This window comes from Pseudozyma flocculosa, assembly GCF_000417875.1.
Source record: "Pseudozyma flocculosa PF-1 unplaced genomic scaffold scaffold00014, whole genome shotgun sequence".
Classification (NCBI taxonomy): Eukaryota; Fungi; Basidiomycota; class Ustilaginomycetes; order Ustilaginales; family Ustilaginaceae; genus Pseudozyma; species Pseudozyma flocculosa.
Genome location: NW_006920882.1, coordinates 235,480 through 257,452, shown reverse-complemented (window position 1 = coordinate 257,452; position 21,973 = coordinate 235,480). Strand labels below are relative to the sequence as shown.

The 21,973-nt window shown below is 65.4% G+C and overlaps 8 protein-coding genes across 8 annotated transcripts; 4 read left to right on the top strand and 4 right to left on the bottom strand.

Moving 5' to 3' along the window:
* Nucleotides 1-676: 676 nt before the first annotated feature.
* PFL1_04351 (uncharacterized protein) lies at nucleotides 677-1,646 on the top strand (the record flags this gene model as incomplete). Its single annotated transcript, XM_007881877.1, has 3 exons — nucleotides 677-988; nucleotides 1,323-1,434; nucleotides 1,597-1,646. 3 exons carry the CDS (start codon nucleotides 677-679, stop codon nucleotides 1,644-1,646), a joined length of 474 nt encoding a protein of 157 aa, XP_007880068.1.
* Nucleotides 1,647-2,059: 413 nt separating this feature from the next.
* On the bottom strand, nucleotides 2,060-2,459 carry PFL1_04350 (uncharacterized protein; the record flags this gene model as incomplete). The annotated part of the gene is made up of 2 exons (XM_007881876.1): nucleotides 2,060-2,116; nucleotides 2,247-2,459. The coding sequence occupies 2 exons, from the start codon at nucleotides 2,457-2,459 to the stop codon at nucleotides 2,060-2,062; spliced, it is 270 nt and encodes an 89-aa protein (XP_007880067.1).
* A 2,696-nt stretch (nucleotides 2,460-5,155) lies between these two features.
* On the top strand, nucleotides 5,156-9,316 carry PFL1_04349 (uncharacterized protein; the record flags this gene model as incomplete). The annotated part of the gene is made up of 1 exon (XM_007881875.1): nucleotides 5,156-9,316. One exon carries the CDS (start codon nucleotides 5,156-5,158, stop codon nucleotides 9,314-9,316), a length of 4,161 nt encoding a protein of 1,386 aa, XP_007880066.1.
* A 1,577-nt stretch (nucleotides 9,317-10,893) lies between these two features.
* Nucleotides 10,894-12,410, top strand: PFL1_04348 (uncharacterized protein; the record flags this gene model as incomplete). The annotated part of the gene is made up of 6 exons (XM_007881874.1): nucleotides 10,894-10,999; nucleotides 11,171-11,183; nucleotides 11,271-11,379; nucleotides 11,494-11,554; nucleotides 11,667-11,810; nucleotides 11,917-12,410. 6 exons carry the CDS (start codon nucleotides 10,894-10,896, stop codon nucleotides 12,408-12,410), a joined length of 927 nt encoding a protein of 308 aa, XP_007880065.1.
* A 264-nt stretch (nucleotides 12,411-12,674) lies between these two features.
* On the bottom strand, nucleotides 12,675-14,837 carry PFL1_04347 (uncharacterized protein; the record flags this gene model as incomplete). Its single annotated transcript, XM_007881873.1, has 2 exons — nucleotides 12,675-13,279; nucleotides 13,553-14,837. The coding sequence occupies 2 exons, from the start codon at nucleotides 14,835-14,837 to the stop codon at nucleotides 12,675-12,677; spliced, it is 1,890 nt and encodes a 629-aa protein (XP_007880064.1).
* Nucleotides 14,838-17,145: 2,308 nt separating this feature from the next.
* Nucleotides 17,146-18,005, bottom strand: PFL1_04346 (uncharacterized protein; the record flags this gene model as incomplete). Its single annotated transcript, XM_007881872.1, has 3 exons — nucleotides 17,146-17,376; nucleotides 17,525-17,858; nucleotides 17,992-18,005. 3 exons carry the CDS (start codon nucleotides 18,003-18,005, stop codon nucleotides 17,146-17,148), a joined length of 579 nt encoding a protein of 192 aa, XP_007880063.1.
* Nucleotides 18,006-18,511: 506 nt separating this feature from the next.
* PFL1_04345 (uncharacterized protein) lies at nucleotides 18,512-19,335 on the top strand (the record flags this gene model as incomplete). Its single annotated transcript, XM_007881871.1, has 2 exons — nucleotides 18,512-18,615; nucleotides 18,729-19,335. 2 exons carry the CDS (start codon nucleotides 18,512-18,514, stop codon nucleotides 19,333-19,335), a joined length of 711 nt encoding a protein of 236 aa, XP_007880062.1.
* Nucleotides 19,336-19,500: 165 nt separating this feature from the next.
* Nucleotides 19,501-21,507, bottom strand: PFL1_04344 (uncharacterized protein; the record flags this gene model as incomplete). The annotated part of the gene is made up of 1 exon (XM_007881870.1): nucleotides 19,501-21,507. One exon carries the CDS (start codon nucleotides 21,505-21,507, stop codon nucleotides 19,501-19,503), a length of 2,007 nt encoding a protein of 668 aa, XP_007880061.1.
* Between the last annotated feature and the right edge of the window lie 466 nt (nucleotides 21,508-21,973).

Below are 21,973 nucleotides of genomic sequence, written 5' to 3'. Positions count from 1 at the left end.
TCTGGCCGCCCTGCTGCTCGCCATCCGCAGAAGGAGTCTCCCGAACCTCCTAGATCTTGTCATCTTGCCCAGGCCATGTCAGATGGACGAGTGGCAGGACGGATCGACGTCGATCCGGTCACAGCTCGTCGAGGCCCTCCGGCGGCACTCGGATCCAGGTGCCGAGCTACAGGTGGGCGACAGACTCTGGTGGCGGGTCCGAAGTGAGAAGCAGGAGATGATGGCGTCGAGGGCCTGCCCTGCGGCTGGCGCGGCTGGGCTCTGCGAGGCTGCTATAGACGTCAAGCAACAAGGATGAGGTCGCAGCACCATCCTCGAGATTTTCGGCTCCGAGCTGGCGTCCGCCCAGGCTGGCTGTATTTAAGGCTGCATGGCGCTTGAATTTGGATGGGGCATTTGAAATCCACGCTGGCTGACAACTGGTGTGCTTGCTCTTTTTAAATTTCGATGGGCCTTGAGGGGCCAGGCCCGGCTCCGCCCGCGCGTGCGTTTCTTCTCGGCGGGTGGGTGAGCGGGCGGAAGGGCCGGGCAGCGGGGCAGGCCCTCTCTCGTCCGTCGTCGTCGCTACCGCTGCTGTCGACTCCATCGCCCGGCCCGTCTCCACAATCGCCACCACCACAACCACCACCACCGCTTCCACCCTTCCTCTTTCATCCACTCGTCGACCAGCGTCACCATGTCGTTCGCCGCTCGCTTCGTCGCCCGCGCCCCTCTTGCGCTCCGTGCCGCCGCCCCGGCCCCGGCCGCCGCCCGCCTTCCGGCTGCCCGTCTCTTCACCAGCTCGGCGCTCCGATTCGCCGCTGGCCCTCCCGTCATCCAGGGCGATGGCTCCAAGCCTGGCGAGATCCCCTCGGACGAGCAGCAGGCCACCGGTCTCGAGCGCTTCGAGCTCCTCGGAAAGCTCCAGGGCGAGGACGTCTTCGACATGAGCCCCCTCGAGATGACTCACCTCGGCACCACCGAGAACCCCATCATGATCAAGAGCTACGTGAGTGTCCTCGGCGGAGTCGATGGCGGTGTTGTCGTTGGAGGTCAGCGCAGAGGAGGAGCGGAAAGTCTGGCAGATGGATAGGAGGATCCCGGCGAGGCGCGCTTCGCCGTGCCAGCTTGCACGAGTCGCAGCCGTGGATGGTGGCATGACTCTATGAAGGGATCCCGGCAGGATCACCGTCTCCCTGCGACGCCCTGGAACGTCAAATCGGGCATGTCGAGCGACAAAGCAGCCATGTCCAGCGGATTCCCGCTTGTTTGCCTTGAACGCCGGACATTCAAGCTGACGTCCCCTTCGCCTCCGTCGTGCTTTCCTCTCGCCTCCCCTGTAGTGGCCCACCCGTATCGTTGGATGCACCGGATACCCCGCCGACTCGCACGACAACATCTACCTTCACCTCAACCGCGACCTCAAGTTCCACAGGTGCCCCGAGTGCGGTAGCGGTGAGTGCGCCCGGTATTTGCCGCGATGGCCGTTACTTCGTCATAGCGGCGCGGGAGGGGGGCTTGCGTGGGACGCCGGACAGCGTCGTGGAGCTCTGTCGCTGATGATCCGGCCTGCTCGTCTCCTCCCTATTCTCTTCTCGGCCGCAACTTTGCTTACAGTGTACGAGATGGACTTTGTCGGCGACGAGCACGCCGGCGAGCACCACTAAGCTCTTTGCCGCTCTGACGCTGCGGTTTGGGCAAGCAGACCCGACGAGCATCGGCTTAGGATCCCAGGCTAGTGCCGAGGCCTTGTCGCGCTTGGCTCTAGAGCATCAATGACAAACTCGCTTTCTCTTGATCACGGCTTGAACCAGGCCGACCGGCCGCGTTGACACGATACGATGCCATTGAGCCGGACGTCACGACGGCTGGCGCTCACAGGTTGACATCGGCGACAATCACTAACACCCAAGACCAGACACCAATGCGGATGCTGCAGCGCGAAAAGGACGGGTCCAACGCAGAGGCTGGCGATTACGATGGGACAGGAGAGGGCTAGAAGTACAGTGGGGGGTATCTGCCGATTCGCCACGAGGACAAAGGCCAGGACGACGAGGCGGCATCGATGAGAGCCGCAAGTCTAGCTCTGCTCGTCGGCCTTGGCAGCAGCGTCGACGGCCGCGTCGATCTCGCGCTCCTGTTCGATCCAAGGGGAGGGCACGCACACACGGAGAGGGCGAGGAGGATGATCAGCACGATCCTGTCCCTCGACCCGGCACGTCGGGTCATGGTCATGACAAGGAAAGGCGGCGGCGCACGGAACGCACCTGCTTGGTAGCATCGACCTTTGCGCCGCGGGTAGTGACGCCGGGCGAGTCGTCGATGATGTTGCTCTCGTCAAGGTCAGCAGCCTCTGACTTGAGCTGATTCACCTCGCTCTTGGTGGCCACCTGCTCGTCCTCGGCCTGGGCATTGACGTTGGTCTCCTCGGAGACGACCTCGTCTTCCTCGACGGGAACCTGGTCCTTGGCGTCCGGCATGGCGATGTGGATCTGAGCGACGAGGTGGTGAGAGAGATAGAGGTGGGCTCTGGTGTGGTGCTGCAGTCGTCGAGTGTGCGTTGTTTGTGGTGAAGAGAGAGGGGGGAGAGGAAGACTGACCGACCTTATATCCCCTTTCGCCTTGTCGATGGGATCTACTGGTTCTCCTGGAGAGACGAGCTCGACGTAGCAGCGAGATGTTGGCGATCAAGGCACGCGACCACGCACGGGCTGTCTGGCCTCTGACCGAAGGCGTCGTCGCTGCCATACCTAGCATCGCGTCGACGATGATGCTGTTGATGACGATGACGAGCCTCGCAGTGGTCGTGAGCGGAAGCCTGGCGAGATGGTGCAGCCTACCCAAGGCAGCATCCTGTACCCGCCCTGGTTCTCGAGTGTATCAGGATGACTGAGCTTCTTGTGTAAGCTGGCGGCGGCGGCGGCGGCGGTCCACACCAGCCAGCTCGCCTAGCTCGACGCGGGGATGGACGAGCAGGGCAGAGATCATCACCCAACATGGGCACGGGGACGGCTCGAGCCTCTCGTCATTCGCAAGGAGCCACGAAGGCCTCCACTCTTTCCGGGGCCAGGGACAGGCAGCGTCGAGGGAGCCCGCAAGGTCGATGACGCCGTGACCACGTCGCGCGCGCGTCGTCGGCCTCGGGTGCCTCGGGCTTGTTTGGTCTCAAGGCGGCAGGCCGTGCAGCTGATGTCGCCGCAAGCGGGGTCCGGAGGGTGTCGGCGGCAGGAGCTCGGTGAGGCGACGATGGATCGACAGCCTGACCAGGCCTGGTCATGCCGCGCCTTGACGAGGCTAGACGTATGTACGCGGATGTCGAGGTCGTTTCCGGTGCGAAGGCGAGAAAGGGGCCGGAGAGGCCCGGCGGCGGCAGCCATCGGAGCTTACCAAAGTCGAGGGAGGCACGCTCATTCAGCCTCATCCCTCCCGACCTTGCCTTTGATCTTCCGGGACAGCAGGAGGTCCGCCGTGGCACGGCAGGTTATTTCGGATGCCCTCCGAGCGCCAATCGTCTGCTCCTCGAGGAGAGTCTACAGAATGCAGGGCGTCCGGGATCTGTTTGGACGGATGCGTGCAAGAGGCTAGGCTAGGCCAGGGTGACGTGCCCATGTGATCCCGATCTTGCAGCGGCAATTGCGCGTTGCGGCAGGGCAGAGCTGGGGGTTGGGGTAGATGTTGGTGACCCGCTCGGTCTGTCCTTACTCGCCGATGACAAGCCAGCCAGCCCAAGCTAGGTACGTCATGCTTGCTCCTCGTTGGTGTCGTCGTTGTCGTCGTCGTCGTCGTCGTCGTCTACAGCTCGCTGGGCAGCAGCAGCAGGTCTTTGCCCTCTTGCATCCACCCGCCTACCCCTGCCCGCTCCTCGTCAAGCGCTTCCCAGCCAATCTGACCAGCCACGCGATGCTCCGAGGCAGAGCACCATCTACACATCCTACCAGCGACTGGATCCGAGCAAGCTGGCCGCCGAGCCACCGGAGACGAGGAAACAGAGGTCCTTGGCAATGGGGGGCATGGGCAAGGCCAAGATGGCTAGCCCATCAAGTCGATCGGCTTGATCGGCTAGGTCAAACTGCGAATGCCGATGCATCGGGCTTAGGGGCCTCTTCCGACGGCGCCGGAATGGCCGGCCGGTGGCCCAATGCGGAGGCAGTGGGCCGGAAGATGGACGGGCGGGGAGGCATAGCCTGGCAGGAAGCAGCCAAAGCGGTGCCGTCACCGTGCCGGTGGAAGCCACCACCTGCCTCCACAAAGTCACAACCGGCCAAAAGACAGCGGTTGGCCTGCCTAGCCTGCCTCTCTCGGCCTCTTTCTTCTGCGCCTGCCCCGCTGCTGGTGACTTGCCAAGAGGGCCGGCCGGCCGGAGGCAAACCGGCACGCACCGCCTCCTCGACCCCTGTGGCCTCGCTCGCTCTGGGCCCAGTTGCCCACTCACCTGCCTGCCCGGCCGGCTGTCGACCGCAGGCCAGCCCAAGCCTAGCCTCACCACTTCTTCCTGGCCAGACGTGGGGGGGCTGTGCGCATTGGACGTGGGCAATCTTTCTTCCAACGGGGGCGGGCGCGCAAGGGCCAGCTCCGAGGTAGCCTGCATAGCCTAGCCTAGCCCAGCTGGCCTAGCCTGGCCTGCGGTAGCATGCCAAGCAGGCTCCCACGGAGCCAGCCAACCGCGCAACCAACGTAGCCTAGCCTGCCTCTGGCCTAGCCCGACCTGGCATCGAGGCAACGCAGATGCAGCCAGCCTAGTTGGCCGCCAACGGTACGGCCGGCCCCTCGCCCCTCGCCATCGCCATCGCCATCACCGTCGCCATCGCCATCGCCGTCAACCCGACCACCACCACGTCGTCAACCAGCGCACAGCTAGCTCGACGCTCCTCGCCGCCCGCCCATACACGACACCGGCACGACCAGCATCGAGCAGCTCTCTACCAGCCCTGCACTCTACTGACCGCTGCCTCCGAGCTCGCCCCTCGGCTCAAGGGCAGCCACCGCACAGACCAGCATCACGACCACGACCACAACGCATTGGTGCAACGCCTATAGCGGGGGCACGCCAGATCATCGAGACCAAGGCACGGCTTGCAAGGTGACCGCTCCGTTTCCACCCCATCCCCCCGCGCCACGCAGCCCCGTCGATCAGGCCCCCACGCAACCCCTCACCCCGGCCCCTCCATTCGACGCCATGAACGACGGCGACAGCGCAGTGGACGGCTCCCCCGAGCGGCGCACCTCGTCGCTCCGAAGGCCCAGCTTCTCGTCGATCCGTTCTCGCATCAGGAAACCCAGCTTCAAGGGGAAGCGTCGCAGCGCCGCCTCCAACGACGACGACAGCCTCATGGTCGATGACGCCTCCGACCACAAGCGCTGGTCGATCAACTCAGAACAGTCGCTGCCTCCTCTGCCTCCCTTGCCTCCCAGGCCCACAATCGTCACTGCGGCGCCGCCTCTTCCAGAAAGGCCCCTCGGGCACCCCCGAGAGGAGCAGGGGCCGTCGTCACTGGCACAGCCCCTCGTCGCCGAGCCCCACACCCTCTCGCCGCAGGCCGAGCCCAATGAGCCGCCGTCGACCCATCGCGGCCAGGCAAACGGAGCTTCAGGCGTCCAAGACGTCGCAAAAAAAGTCGCGCAGTCCGCCCACGGACTTGCCAGCATGGTCGCGACGCGGCCCGCGGCCCAGGCCGACGTCGGCCCCTTCCAGCAGCACATCCCGATGATCATGACCTTCTTTGGCGCCACCAGCCTGGCCGTGCTGGTGCTGTCGCGCCTCCACTGGCTGCTGGCCGCCGTCGTAGCCGGCTGCGCATCGCACGTGCTGTGGAAGAAGCTCGACGCTGCGGGCCGAGATGCGCAGTGGGAAGTCGAGATGCTCGAGGCGGCCAAGCGCTTCCACGACCCGGACCAGCAAGAGGAGACGGTCGAGTGGCTCAACTCGACGCTTGCCACCGTCTGGCCGCTTATCGGAAGCGACTACTTTGTGCCTTTTGTCGACCTGCTCGAGGACAGTCTGATGACGCAGGTGCCGGGCATCGTCCACAGCGTCCGCGTCGAGGACCTCGACCAGGGCACCATCCCGATCCGCGTCAAGAGCTTCAAGGTGATTCCGTCCGACGAGGCCTCGTTCCTGGCGCCCGAGGACGAGGAGGGAGCCTCGTCGCGCTCCAGGAAGCGTCGTTCGCGCGACCAGGCGGAGGGCAACGGCAACGGCACCAACCTTGGCTCGGCCAGGCCGTCGGACGACGACGAGGACGACGACACCGGCATCGACACGGGCGACTACATCAACCTCGAGGTCGTCTTCGCCTACCGCGGCACCAAGCCTTCGCGCAGGAAGAGGAACAAGGCCGCCACCACCACCAACGACAAGAGCGGCAGCAACGAGCCCATTGGCGCCGACGCCGAAGTCGACCCGGCGTATCAGACGCTGGCCGAGGCGCCGACCGAAAAGATCCACATGCTCATCTACATGGGCATCGGCCTCCAGAAGATTGCCGCCGTCGAGGTTCCCGTGTGGGTCGAGATGGTCGGCATCGAGGGCAAGATGCGCGTTCGCCTCCAGATGACGCCGGTGGCGCCATTTGTCAAGCACGTCGCCCTCACGTTTGTCGGCTCGCCCAAGCTCGAGATGTCGGCCAAGCCGCTGGGCAAGAAGATGATCATCGACGCCATGAACCTGCCGCTCATCTCGAGCTACGCTCTGCACTCGGTCGAGGACGTCATCAAGGGCTTCATCGCGCCCAAGTCGTACACCGTCGACGTGGCCGGCCTCTTGGGCTCGGGAGACGGGCCACAAGACGTCTACGCCATGGGCCTGCTCGTCATCGTCCTCCACCAGGCCACAAACCTCGCGGCCGCCGACGCCAACGGCTACAGCGACCCCTTCGTCCAGGCCAGCTTCTCCCACGCCGGCAAGCCCCTCTTCACGTCGCGGGTGCTGCGCAAGACGATCGATCCGATCTGGCAGGAGACTGCCTTCCTGCTGGTGACGCCCGACGAGCTGCGCGACCACGAGCGTCTGCGGCTGACTGTCTTCGATGCGGACCGCTTCTCGGCCGACGATCCGCTCGGCAAGGTCGAGGTGTCGATCGACGGCCTGATCCGCCGATCGAGGATGCGCAACGAGGCCGCCGCCAACCTCCTCGAGACGCGGATGGAGGACCTGAAGCCCATGCGGCGCGGAACGGCCGTACAGGGGCGACTCAAGTTCAGCGTAGGCTTCTTTGCCCTGGCCCAGGGCAAGGGAACCAACCTCAACGGCAAGCGACAAGAGATCCTGAGGAGGGCGATGGCGAGAGTGGAGGCAAGGAGCAAAGCTGGCAAGCCAGTCTCGCTCGACTTCGCCGCCGCCTCTCCGCCTCCACTGCCGCCCAAGCCCGGTCAGAAGGCCGAGACGCAGGAAGCGACGGCTTCGGGTTCGACCGCTGTCAGCGGCGCGGCAGTGACCCCACCCCCAGCTGGGGTCGATGGTGGCGGCAGTGGCAGCGACGAGAAGGACGACAACGAGCTCCACCAGTACATGACGCCGTTTGACCGTTTCGTCCACGGCCTCGGGCTTCCGATGGACGACGATGTGCTGCGCAAGAGGCGCGACCGCAAGGAGCGTGTCGAGAAGCTCATCACGATGATCGAAGGCTCAAAGGCCGCCACCGCCGAGCCTCCGGTTCGGGAGCTGCCGTCGGGCATCCTGGCGTTCCACATCCACTCGATCCACAACCTCGAGGTGCAGCAAACGCAACGCAGCTACTCGAACAGCAAGCGCCTGTCGCAGAAGCAGCGCTACACGACCAACGCCGACGAGACGCTGGCCGAGGGCACGGGTGCGGGCAAGCTGCCGTCGTCGTACGTCCAGGTCTTCCTCAACGACGAGGCCATCTTCCGGACGAGGACCAAGACGCTCAACGCGCGCCCCTACATCAACGGCGGCAGCGAGCGCTTCGTGGGCGACTGGACCACCGCTCGGATCGACTTCACGGTGCGGGATGCGCGGATGCGCGAGGGCGATCCCATCCTTGGCTGCGCGGGGCTGCGGCTGGCCGACGTGCTCAAGAAGAGCAGCAAGAGCACCGAGTGGTACACGCTGACGGGCGGCCTGGGCTACGGCAAGATCCGCATCACGCTGCTCTGGCGAAGCTTTGAGTCGACGATCCCCAAGCCGCTGCGAGGCTGGAACATCGGCGTGCTCGAGCTGGCCCGCTGCCGCGCCACTGGGCTTTCGCAGCAGCTGTTCGAGGCCAAGCCGTGCCACATCCTCTTTGAGACGGTCGGCGGCAAGGTCGAGACGGCCAACGTCGACCCGATCGACGAGTACGAGTCGGGCGGAGGCGAGGCCGCCAAGGTGAGCTACCAGTGGTCGCTCGACAAGTCGCCGGTCCGCATCCCCGTGAGGCAGAGGTATCCCAACTTCCTCTACGTCAACCTGCGCAGCGAGTCGCGCGTGCCAGGGCGCCACCACAAGCATGCTCATGCCGTGGTCCCCCTCAACCGGATCGCCGACGACACCTTTACCCGACGCCGCGTGCCGCTGTACGAGACGTCGGACATGGACCGATTCGAGCAGGACATGCTGCGAGCGACGACGAACGCGGACCAGCTGCTCTCGCCCACGCCGGGCGACGATGAGCCGACGCGGCTCTCGGCGGCGCTCGAGGAGATTTGCGAGGCGGGCAGCCGCGACCTGCCGCTCGAGGTGACGTCGGACCACCACATCAAATGTGTCGGCTGGCTCGAGCTGAACCTCATCTACCACCGCGGCCTGGGACCGGAGCACGGAGCGCACACTGCCGGCGACCACGAGCTGCGCTTCGCCTACGACACCTACGTCACGCTGACCGACTGCGGCGAGCGGCCAAAGTCGCACTCGCTGAGCGCCGAGAGCCGGAAGAGGCTCGGAGAGATGGGCAATCGGGCGCTCGAGCCGTCGGACGGGTCGGCGGTGCCGTCGATGGCCGGAACACCGGGTTCGAGCCGGCCGGGCCACCGCCGCGTGCTGTCGCAGCCGCGCAACGGCGCCGACGCGTTTGTGGCTGAGCCCGAAGAGCGGCGTTCGACCGAGATGTTTGAGGACGAGGAGGCGGCCGAGCGCGGCAGCCTGTACACGGCGTCGGTGACTGACTCGGAGGTCGAGGACTACATGTCGGGCGAGGATGCGGATACGCCCGAGGGGCGACGGGCGCGGCAGCGGGCGCTGCATCGCCAGCACCGGGGCGCGGCGCAGGTCAAGGGGTTCCGCACGCTGAGCTGGCTCAAGACCAACGCCGAGGACGGCGTGGTGCGCGTCAAGCGCCAGTTTGGCAAGCAGAACAAGCGCATGGGCAAGATGGAGTCCGAGGGCGTGTCGCATTTCTGAGTCCCGGGCCAGCCCCCGCCGCAGGCGTTGGCGCAGCATAGCAAGATCCTGCCTCGCATTTTCCACCGTCCCGTTGGCATTGATACCCCCCTCGTCCTTGATTCGGTCCGCTGTAGAATTCAGTCGCCCTCCCCGCATCTGGACCTCTGGACGAGTGAGTGCGTGCGCGGTGTGAAGCTGAGAAGCGAGCGCAGCGAGCGCAGCGAGGGCAGAAGGGAGCGCTTCATGGCGCTCGTCGCCTGGCGTCGCAGCGAAGCTCGGCGAGCAGGAGGGGGCCAGCAGCCGGAGCCGAGATTTTTGCCAGCCGTCTCGGCGAATTGAGTCGACGGCGTCGGCGAGGCAGCCGAGCGTGGCAGGCCCAGCAGGCCAGGGCCAGGCCAGTCGTTTTGGGGTGGGGTGGGGGCAAAGCTAGGGGAAGCCCGCGCCGCTTGGAACAGGCCGGCACAGTGACGCAGCCCTCTGAGCCATTTCTAAAAACCCTCGGTGGCAGGGCCAGCAGGCTCCAGGGCCAGGGCCCAACAATTCAAATTTGGGCAGCCCACAGAGAAGAGGGCGGGTGGGCGCTTGGCCGGTGCGCAGGCCAGCCCAGGCGGCCAGAGGGCAGGGCAGGGCAAGGCAAGGCAGGGACACACGGGAAACAAGGCAGCCAGGAGCCCTTCGCCCGACGCCGCCAGGCAGGCCTGGCCAGGTCCAGGTGTGGCTTGCCGCGCCGCGCCGCGCTGCTTGGCCAGCCTGCCTGCCTGGTCTGTGAGGGCTGCGCTGCGTTGGGCTGACTCCGGTCCGGCGGCGGTTCGAGAGGCTTGGCGAGTGGGCGGGCGACCGACGACGCAATCTCGGCCCTTCTCCTCCTCCAGCCTTGCATCCTCTGCCCGCCCACTTTGACCATCTTCCATACCGCACCCACCTGCCTGCTCATCTCTATCACATCTTTGCCACCGCCGTCGCTGCTGCCCGCCACCACCACTGCAACCGCCGTCGTCCTGACCTCGGCCATCCAAATAGCGGCCTTCGACTCACGACGCACTCGCCCCCACGCACCCTCTCTCCTCTACTCGGCTTGACGACGCCGTACGGCCGGCAATCTCGAGGTTGTTTCCACGTCGTCCCCGCCAACTGGGCTGTAGCGGTCGCAATCCTTGCACATCAGCGGACATCGGCTCGATACTGGCATCTCGTCTGACCGCAGCGACAAGCCACTACCTCCGCTTCTGACTCTGACACCCTGATCACGCCGGCCTCAGCATCCCTCTGACCACCTCGGTACGGCTAGGCTTGAATCCGATAGCGTCACACCACAGCGGACCAGCTCAAGACGCTACACAGCGCCCTGCTTCACAAACACCATCTGCCTGCTCGCTTGCCCGGGTTCCTGCTCCTTTTGTCACCTCGGTCACCTCTTCCGGATCCACGCTCTGAGCTCGCATCGATAACGCCGCGGCAGACCCGAGTGTCACCTCGCGCTGCCATTCTGTTCATCCCAGCAAAGCGGCCATAGTCCGACTCGACCACCAGCACCAGCACTACCAGCACGCGCAGCGTACCAGGCCGGCATCGACGGTCCCACACCTCACTTCACCATGCCAGCTACGAAAATCGCACCCAGTGTCCTGGCCTCGGACCTGGGCAACCTCAACTGCGAATGCCAGAGGATGATGGACTGCGGGGCGGATTGGCTGCACATGGGTGAGTCGTCGTCCGCGGCGAATCGCGCTCGCGAACGATGAGATGCGTCGCCGGACCTTTGCTTTCGCCTACAAGGGCGCCCGAGAACACGACTGACCATGCCATGCTCTGCCCACCGCTCTTTGACCCTTACACCCCGCTTCGCCTTGGCTTCTATTCGCCCTCGCGCAGACATCATGGACGGGTGAGCAAGGCGTCAAGGGAACAGGCTGAAGGAACCTACGAGCGTGTCGCTGACCTTCGTTTCACCCCCTCTACTTGGACTGCGCAGGCACTTTGTCCCAAATATCGTCATGGGCGCACCTGTCATCGCATCGGTCAGCAAGGCGGTGCCCAACATCTTTATGGACTGCCACATGATGGTGACCGACCCCGGCAGGGTGAGTTTGCGCAGCGGAGGATATCGACTTGCGCCTCTGGCTTCCGGGAACAGCGATCGCTGAAAGCCGGCGCGCGAGCTCTCGCTCGTTCTCTTGCCGCATCGGATCTCGCAGTGGGTCAAGGACATCGCCGAGGCTGGAGGTGCATCATATACGTTCCATCTCGAAGCGACCGGTGAGTGACATTCCTTCGCTGCTCGTGGAGGCGGTGAAAACCTCGAGACCCAGCGCGGAAACTCTTTGGCTGATCATCGGGCCGGCGCTCGCTCCCCCTTGACACACCTTAGACGACCCGATGGACGTGGTGCGACAGATCAGGGCTACAAAGATGCGGGCGGCCGTGGCCATCAACCCAGGCACGCCGGCCAGCGAGATCTCCGACGAGCTAGGAAAGGCTGTCGATATGATCCTCGTCATGACCGTCTGGCCAGGTGAGTGGCAGGTTCCCGGCAGCAGCGCACGGCGACCGAACTGCACAGGACCGACGAAGCTGACTGCATGGCCGCGACCCACCCTGCTCTTCCTCTGGGGACACAGGCGCCGGCGGGCAAAAGTTTATGAAGGAGTGCATGCCCAAGGTGGCCGAGCTGCGGGCGCGGTTCCCGGATCTTGACGTCGAGGTCGACGGCGGCGTCGGGCCCAAGACGATTGACCGGTGCGCCGATGCGGGCGCCAACATCATTGTGGCGGGCACGGCCGTCTTCAACCACCCCAACCCCAAGGACGTGATCCACTTTCTGCGGACGCGGTGCGAAGAGGCTCAGGAGCGGATCAAGCGGGAGCGGGAGCGCATCGCGCGCGGCGAGGCGGTCGAGCACGAGGTCAAGCACTACGAAGACGGCCGCCGCAGCGGCTACGCGTCGGGCGCCATTACGCCGCTCAGCTACCCGCGCGTCTACATGAGCGCCGCCAAGCGCGAGAAGCTGCGCCGCGAGAGCCAGGGCGCCCTCGAGCGCGGCGAGCGGCCCAACATGGGCGCGTTGCAAGGCATGAGCAGCCTCAGCATCACGCCCGCCGTCAACGGCAACTGACTAGCCGCCACGGCACGGCTGTAGCTGCGGACAGGGCGGCGCGTCCAGGGAGACGCTCAAGAGGGGCCCGACAGGTACAGGAGGGAAGGACGGAGGACGGAAGAGGGGGTAGGACGGGACGAGGTCACGACATCCCCGCCGTCGATAAGAGCCATCTCATCGCATGCTTTCACCCATCCGGCCGCTGCCTGTCTCGAAGGCCGCCAAAGAGAGTGGGCCGGCGGCGGCGGCCCATGTGCGCCATCTGCAATTCGCCGTGCTCATCTAGGTCGTCGACGGCCACGACCCTTGACCGCCTCTGGACCGATCGAGGAAGACATCGATCCGATGCTGTTTGGTGAAAGCGGCGGTGACGCCGCCCAAGCTGACGAACTCGCAGGGCGGCCTGGCGCGATACCGCAGCCTATCGGACTCTGCGGCAGCGGCGGCGGCAGCATCGTGGTCGGTGGCTCGAGGTGCGGCGGCGAGCAGCGACTCGTCTCGAAGTTGCCTCGTGAAGCGCTCCTGGATGCGCGACAGGGCCGCATTATCCGAGGCCGTGAAGCCGGCCTCGATGCGATCGACGTACTCGCCCTGCGACGCGATCCAGCGCTGCCGCTGCGTCATTTGCGTCCAGCCGTAGAGGTGTCGGATAGAATCGGCAAACTCGGCCGCAAACACGGCCGAGGATGCGTCGACGACGGCGCCGCCGCCTGTCGCAGACGAGGACGACGACGACGACGAGTTCGTCGGCGGGAAAACGAGCGGGAGGAGGCCGCTGCCGCTGCTCGTGCTCGTCCACACGTCGCTGCGTTCGCGTGGCCAGACGTCTTCGGCGTCTTGCTCTTCCTCGACGGCCCCCGCTGCTGCTGCTGCCGGTGTGGAGGCGGCTGCGGGCGTGGAGGAGGAGGACGATGTCGACGACGAGGCGGGAGGGTCCCAGCATAGTTGGAGGCGGTGTAGCTGACCGACCCCCCACGACTCCAGCAGCTTTGAGACGGGGGTTGCTGGGATGCTGGAGAAGGAGGAGGAGGGGGAGGTCTCGCCGCCGCTGCCGCCGCTGGTCCTGGACATTTGGCCGAGGAGGCTATGGTCAGACCCGGATCCGGCTACAGGCGCAGCATGGCGAGGTCCAGTGTGTGTGTACGTCGTCCTCGTCTCACCCGCCCGCTCGCCATTCTCGCCGCCCGCCGCCGCCGAGCCAGCCGCCGGGGCGAGATCCAGCTCCTGCACGAATGATCGCAGCCGCGACGCAATGATCTCCGAGGGCCGAAATGAGAATCGCTTGGTATCGTAGCGAAGGTGCGTGAGGCCCTGGCTGGTACGCTGGCGCGATAGGGGAGCCGATGGCAACGAGAGGGCACGGATCGCCTGCTCGCGGACCGTGGCTAGCGGAGAGCGCGAGGCGCCGTCGACGTCGCCATGGCCATCGCCGTTGGTTTGGTCGCCGTTGGAGGTCGCCTCGTCGAGCAGCGGCGGTGCGTTGTAGGAGAGCGCGTGGATAAGAGAGCCGGGCGAGGTGCTGCCGGCGCGAAGAGGCTCGAGGATCTTGACGGGCATCGCTACGCCCGCCAGCTGGCTGCGCGGGTCGATGCCGACGACGTGGAGCCGCTTGAGGCGGCGTCGGATGCCGCCCAGTGTCGCCGTCATGTTCCCTGCCCCTCGCTGCGACCCGCTGGACTCGACGTCGTCGGACCAGTGCGCGAGCTCCTCGACGCCGCTGAGAAAGACGTCGGAGATGAGGGTGTCGTTTCCGTCGTAGACGAGCATCATTTCGACGGGCGAGGTAGAGATGAGGCTGGGCTGGAAGAGCTGCATCTCGGTTGCGCCGAGGGCGAGGTGGTCGAGGGCGGGGAAGTGGTAGAGGAGCCCGGAGAGGCGCGACGAGGCGCGGGTGGGCGCCAGCTTGGTGCGCTGCAGCGTCTCCCATGCGGGCGGTGGCTGCGACGTCGAAAGCGCTGCGGCGTGGGCGAGTGCGTCGCGTTCCCGCTGGAGCTGGAGGCGGGACGAGAGGGTGAGGAGGTCCTCGTAGGGCGTCGTCGTGCCGGGGTCAACATGAGTGGTGGCGCCGCATGGAGTGGTATCGATAAAGAGGTTGCGAGTATAGGAGCCGGGCCTCGAGGCGGGGCAGGAAATGTAGCGCGGTGTTGGTGGCGCGCCGGAGCCGGAGCCGGAGGGTGGGGGGTGGGGGTGGGCGTCAGTGTCGTCGTTGTGCTGGGACTCGATAAGAAAGAGCCAGAGGGCGACGACCTGCTGGGGCGTGGTGCAGACGATCGTCGACCAGCGCTGCGAGATGGTCCAGTGGCAGACGGTGCGCGAGACGTAGGCGAGGGAGCGTGCCGTGTGGGGATCGAGCGAGGCGGCGAGGCGGAAGCAGTGGTAGAGGAGCTCGGTGGGTAGCTGCGAGAGCGGGCTGGGTGCAGAGTCGTGGCGGGTCGGGGTGGTCATCGAGGTGAGGAGCAAAGGAGACTGGCGTGGAGGGGCAAGCGAAGGGGGCTGTCGACCGGGGCGAGCTTGAGCGGCCTCTCTTCGACGGCGGGGGACTGGAAAGGGGACAGAGCAGAGGTGGGTCGTGGTCGAGAACGAGGCCGTGAGGCCGTGAGGCAGCGAGGCAGCGAGGCAGCAAGGAAGAGTGAGGTGAAAGCACCAACTGCAACTACTGCCATGTGGAGGTCTCTCTGCCTTGGTTGATGTCGAGGCTTGAAGCCGCCTCTGAGAAGCGCTCCATCAAGCACGGCAATACCCAAGCGGGCTCAAGAGGGAAAGCCTCCGGTGCAGCAGTGTGCCTGACGGCTTCCAGCTGGGGCTGCCACTTGTCGATTCCCTCACAAGCTTCAGGCAAGGTGCTCAGAGAGGCATGCAACTGGTCTCTCCTTGAATGGCCTCTGCCTGGCGCACGTTGAGGGGCTTGAGCTGGCGCCCTAGCCTGTCGTAGCGCCGCTTGCCCGTAGCCCGGTCCCGCTGAGGCAGGGTGAACCAAGCGGTCCTGGGGTTCTGGGCGGTCAAATTCATGTGCATGAAGAAGCACAAATCCCGCCGGTTGGGGTCGGCCTCAACCGTGGAGCTCGGGTCGTGGACCGAGGTTCACCTTGATGACGTGTTCTTCCAGCCGCTGCTGGTATTGCTGCTGCCAGCCAAGGCTCAATACCGACATCTTGACCATGCTGACCTCTTGTGGCCGTGGGACAGGCTGTGGCCCGGCAGGTGGTCTACCTGCTGTTCCAGATGTCAGCGTCAAAGACTTTGATCAGCTGCCTGCTACATTGCTACCTTGGCGAGGTTCACAAGTGGTTGAGGCTAGCCTTTTGCTCACCTTGACCGATGGAAAGCTGAGCTGCTGCAGGCCCATCTTGGTGTGGCTCTTCACCGGCAGGTTGGGGGCCTCTGTCTAGCTCCTGTTTGTGTGCTTGAGCTGCTGCTTGTCCAGGTCCCAGCTGAGGAGCTGCCGGCCGTCGCCCTGCTGACCAGGGAAGCAAATGGGCCAACAGTCACCTACTGTGCACACTTTCTGGGAAGCCGACTGATATGCTGGCAGCTTACTGTGGGCTGCGTCCTGCCAGAGGCCCTGTCCTGCCTGCACCACCACCTGTGGCTCAGCTTGCGGCGGTCGGCCTGTTGGGGCAGTCCAGCCAGCCGGTCAGGGCCTGACACCTTCTTGAACTTGGCGAGTTGAAAATGCTTGCCAGATGCAGGGTAGTAGCCTACCTTGGACTGCATGATGCCAACCTACTTGCAGCTTGGCCATCTTGACGGTGGGTGGTGACAGGTAATGGTGGTGGTGGTGGGTAGAGGGAAGGAGAACGGGCGGATCAACCCGTCCAACAATCCAGGAAAGCCAGCCCAAGCCAGGTGCATGTCGACCGCACCCAGCACCAAGACCAACACTTTGTCTGTTTCGGCGTAGCTGTGGGGGGCCAGTTGTTGGACCCTGGCCCTGGACCCTGGCCCTGAGACCCAACGAAACACGCACGCACAAGCAGGTAACACTGATGGCCGCCCGCCCCAACTGCACCACCGCCGCCACCACCACATCTGGCCGTGTGGTGCTGATAGCAGCCCAACGACCACGGCCACGACCACGACCACGACCACTCATATACCCACACATGCCACACATATCGCCCTCACCATGTCCCAGCCTGCACCATCGCCCTCGGCAAGTCGTGGCAGGCGCTTCGTTCTGTCGGTGCAATTGCCCGACGCTCCCCGGCCCGACAAAGGACCCACCGACCGGGGCTTGGCCCTGCACCTCTACGACTTCTTCATCGCCAAGGTGCCCCCCCCCCCCCCCCACCCAAAACTTGGCAGCAAGCAGGGCGCGTCCGGCTCTGCGATATCTCCCTTCGACCACAACAACACCGGAGCATCCGATCCGTTGCCGCGGCGACATCAACGAGGATTGTCCCCGTGCACATCAGGTTCGGCGATAATGAAGAAAAAGGTCTTGATACAGGCCGGCACCCGCGTTCAACCCGTGTGCCGTTCTTCACGAATGGCGCACCCGCCGAGTCAGCGCCAGGGGAGGCCGGTTATCGCTAGGCGCAGCTTCAACAGCCCGCCGCCCCCACAACAAGGCCGGCTCTTGAAAGGTGTCGGCCATGATCGGCCGACGGAAACGGATGGCGAGCGGTGCCAGGCTATCGTGGGCATCAGTGGCGCAAATGAACAGGCCTGGTTTCCTTGGAGCGAGATCTATCGATCAATCGATACGCGCGCGCACCTCTGTCTACAATGTCGATACCAAAGGCCCCCCCTTCTAGAGGGCGACGGTGCCGGTGCCGACGTTGTGGTTGATGCGCTTTGCCGACTCGACGAAGGCGTAGATGCAGGTGAGGTTCGACGTCCACCAGGCGAGGGTGCGCAGCCAGCTCAGCCCTTCGCTCTCGACGGTGATGTACAGGCCGGCGTAGGCGGCGCGGGCGGCCAGGTAGACTGCGCACACGCGGTTCGTCAGGCGGTTGGGCACGCCGGCCAGCTGGAGCGAGAGCTGCGGAGGGATAGAGGAACGGCAGACGGGAGGGGAGCGGGAGCGGGAGCGCGCGGGAAACGAGTCAGCGACCGTCGATGCTCTCCATCCCGCCTTTGGAAGCTGCGGGCTGCATGCGGCGGGCGGTCCACGGGGCCAGGATACGCACGACGGCGCCGACAAAGACGGGGAGGTGATCGACCGAGTTGTAGTGTGCGGCCTCCCACCTGCGGAGGCGGTTGAGCTGTGCGCGGGTGAGCTTTCCGGTTGCGACGTGGCGCTCTGCCCTGTCGCCGTGGAGGTCCTGGCGCGGGTAGACGTTGTCGTCGACGCCGTAGAAGAGCTTGGGCAGGCGGTGCTGGAGGATGAGGTGGGAGCCGGCAAAGGCGGCGAGGATCGAGACGGGCCCGTAGTTCCAGGCGGCGGCGCGGTCCAGCTCGTTGTGCACCGACGTGCTCTTGAGCGGGTTGTTGTGCGAGATGAAGCTCGACACGCGGTCGGAGCTGTGCCAGGGGAGGGGAAGGGTCACAGGTGAGCTGGATGGTCGGGCAAGGAAAGGGCAAGACGAGGCGGTGCCTGGCCGCACGTGGCAGCAGCAGCAGCGAGAGCACGGCGAGCAGGGTCACTGCTACCTACACGCTGTTGCTCATGATGAGGGGGCTGCTGAGGGTGGTGCTGATGGTGGAGGAGGCGATGGCGGTGTCGAACGACGGACTCGAGGTATCCCTGGCGTGGTATATATAGGCATGGCTGGCCGAGGGCGGTTGTGTATTCAGCAAGGCGGCATGGGGGCAGCAGACAGACGGGCAGGCACGACGATGAGAGGCCCAGCTTGACGAGACGAGGCGAGGCGCGAGGAGGGCAAACCAGCAAGCAAGCAAGCAAGCAGCGACAGAGACCCTGGCTCGTCTGTCTGTCTGTCCGTCCGTCCGTGCGGCTGCCTCTGGCCTGTCTGCCGGGTCAACGTGCCCTGCGTCACCGTGCACGAGCCCGGCTTCGGAAGCGAACCTCTCCACAAGCAAGGCCATGCCAGGCCCGGTCCGGCGCAGCAAATCCAAAGAAGGACGGAGGAGGGAATCGACGCCTCCTTCCTCCCTCTCCATTTTCTGAGCCATCTTATCGACTTCACCTCTGCGCCCAAAATAACGACCGAACCATGTCCAAGCCGCCGCTCTTTCCGCAGGCGAGCGTGTCGGGGATCATCAACGATCCCAGCTCGCAACAGCGCGTCATTCCCGAGAGCCGCCGTGCCGATGGATCGTGAGTGGCCCGCTTCGTCCCGCTCTTTCCCCCTCTCCCCCTTTTGGCCACCGTTTTGACCCTTCCACTCCCTCTTGCACTCACGCTCCGCACCACACCACACCACGACGCAGCATCCGAAAGGAGCGCAGGGTCAAACCGGGCTTCACACCCGCCGAGGACGTGACGCGCTTCCGGTCCAGCAGGCAACTCGACGCAGAGAGGGCAAGGCTTCCGCCCGGCTCCGTGCCCGGATTCATCAAGCCCAGCCCGCAGGTGCAGGCCGCAAAGGCAGGCGCTTCCGCCGCCGCAGGGTCGGCGCCGCTGAGCAAGAGCGCAAAGAAGAACGCCAAGCGCAAGGAGAACCGCGCCGCCGCCGGCGGGTCGACCAGGGAGGACGAAGAGGTGCCAGATGCTTGGGACGATGATGGCCACGATAACGGGGATGACGACGCAAAGGCAACGGGCAAGACCGCCACGGCGTCGGCGTCGACTGAGGTCAACGAGGCAGGCACTCCATCCCAACCGACAGCGGAAACGACAGCCACGCCGCCAGCGACCACGACCACGACCGCCACGCAGGACCCGGCAAAACGGCGTCTCAACCTCGGCCGCAAGATCAAGGCGGCCGAATCGCTCCTCGACAAGCAAAACGCGGGCGAAAAGCTGCTGCCGGAACAGCAAAAGAAGCTCGAGTCCCTCGACGACATGCGAAAGGAACTCGAGAGCCTCAGCCTGTAACCGCGCGCGCGCGCCGTCCCCCGCTACTGTGGCCCGCCATCCGCCTCTATCTCTCTCTATCTCTCTCTATCTCTCTCTCTCTCTGCCCCGATAGGGTCGTTACAAAGTGCATCGGAATCAATGGTCACCCCTGAAACGACGCCCGCTCGCCCGTCCGCGAGCATCCTAGAGCCTCGCTGCCGACGCGGCGTTGCGCAGCACAGCGACAACGGCGGGCAGCACAATCTTGCGGTTGGCGCGCGCGTTGGCCTGCTTGTACACCTTGGCCCACCGCGGCGGTGACGCAGGTTGAGAACCACCGCGACGACGACCGTCGGCGTCGAGGCCGGCCACCCTCTCCCTCTTGCCGCCGGCGCGCTCGGGCAGCCTCTGGCCCTTCCAGGGCTGTTCGAGCATGAGCCTGCGCTCGACGTCGTCGGGCGAGGCGACGTGTGCGTCGGCCTCGAGCCCGTCGCGCAGCGAGGCCCACACGGCCTCGGCATCGGAGGCCGCCAGGCTGCGCGGCGCAAAGGCCAGAACCAGCTCCCTCTTGTGCTTGCCCCCCTCCTTGCCCTCGCCCCCGCCCGCCGCGTCCCGGAAGGAGCCTGTCATGACGGCCAGGTCAATCTTTCTCTCCTCCATGAACGCATCCAGCGTCTTCCACCAGTCGGCCCACGCCGCGTCGACCTCGGCCTTGGGATCCGCCACGTCCTGCAGCGAGGGCTGCGGCCGGTCCTTGTGCAGCCACTCGGCCAGCCCGATGGGCACAGAGGCGAAGCCGAGCCGCAGCGACAGCTTGGCACCCTCGGGCGTAGCAGAGGCCGGCTCGACAAAGTCGAGCTCCTTGTAGTCGCGCCGCAGCAGGTCGCGCCCGCTCAGGTGGCTCACCATGAGCTTGCTCTTGACCAGCACCTCCCAAAACGGCCGCAGCTTGGACTTGGCGTCGACAACCGCCCTGTCCGACGACGCCGCGTCCGCAGAAGGGCTGGACCCGGCCGGCTCGTCGATGATAATGTCCGTGCTGGGCGGCGTAGACATGTTGAGTGGCGAGTGCTGGAAGGCCGTCAACTGGACCTGCTGCGACAGGTCCGGGTAGGCAAAAGACGAGACGGGCAGGAGCAGCTTGACGGCGTCAAAGTCGGCCTGGGTCGCCTTGCCGCGCGGGGCCGGACGCAGGTTGTCGGTGTCGATGACGATGGCGCTGATGAGCAGGTCTGCCAGCTCCTTGGGAGCCGCGCCGGACACGAGGTTCTCGCGGTAGAGGTTGGCGACCATGCTGGCGGCGCTGCCCACCGGCTCCTTGGACGGCGGCTTGACGATGCGCATCTTGGCGTCGGCATGGTCACCCGTGTCTTCGTGGTGGTCGACGATGATCTCAACGCGGCGATGGCTGGCCTTGGGACCGCCCCACGGGCCCGTCAGGGAAGGATGGTCCACCAGTGCGATCGACACGCCGGCCTCTGGGCTGAATGCCGGCGAGTCGAGCGAGAGGCCTAGGTGGTGCTGCAGGTCGTCGAGGCAGAGGAGATGGGCCGGGTCGATGCGGGAAGCGTGGAAGGCGGCGGTGTTTTCGGGCCGGAGCACGGCGTCGTCGTGGTTGCTCTGGATGAGGGGGAGGTAGGTCGACTGCGGCAGCTGATGCCCCTCGGGAGGGCCGAAGCGCGAGAGGAGGAAGCTGAGCGAGATGGCCGATGCCGCCGAGTCGAGGTCGCCCGCCTCGTTGCCCATGACGAGCGTGATGGGCACCGAGGGGACCGAATCTGCAGCAGCAGCAGTAGCAGCAGTAGCAGCAGCAGACGATGCCGCACCACTACCGCCGAGCCTCTGCAGCGCGAAGCTCTTGGCTTGCGTGAGGAAGGCATCGAGCGAGTCAGTGTTCAGCGAGGGTGGCATCTTGGCGGTATCGGCGGCAGACGCTGGAGGGATGGTATCGCTGCCGGGACTGAGATCGGTGGCGGGCCTTTCGGCTGGTTTCCAGGTGCGCTTGAGCGTCGTGACCTCGTCGATGGAGAGGAAGAGGACGGTGGAAAAGGCGACGAGCGCCAGCGCTGCAGCCAGGATCGGGAGGCAGCGGCGGTGGACGAGGCGATCGGCGTCGAGATAAGAGAGCCAGCCGGCGGTGGGACGTCGTCGGGTGGATGCGAGGTTGCGGTCCGAGGCGGCGTAAGAGTAAATGGGACGGTAGTCGCCCATGGACCGGCGTGCGGTAGCGTTTCAACGGTGGTAAGGGCGTGTGAGAGTCGCGGTGGTGGTGGTGGTGGTGGCAGAAGCGACGCCAGCAGCCAGCGCTCGGCGTCTTGCGGGTTTGACGCTGGCCTGTGCTTTTGTTTCTTTCTTCTCACTGCCGCCGCCGCCACACTGTCGCGGTCCTGGCTACCGGTAGCTTGGCGTCGCCTCGCTAGCTCCACACGCCTACGTCCACGTGGGCCGCCGATCCATCCCCACTCATCGTGCTAGCTGGCGGCGCTCACACCGTCGCACATGGCGTCGACTGCCCCATGGCGCAAGCTGGGATCAGCAGGCGGGGGTCGAGGAATAACAGATACCAGACCATCTGACGAGGCTAACTAGAATACAAGCAGTGTGTGGGTGGGACGTCAATCTGCGCCATGGCCATCTCGACCGACGAGGCGTGGCAGCGGGCTGGACACCATCACGG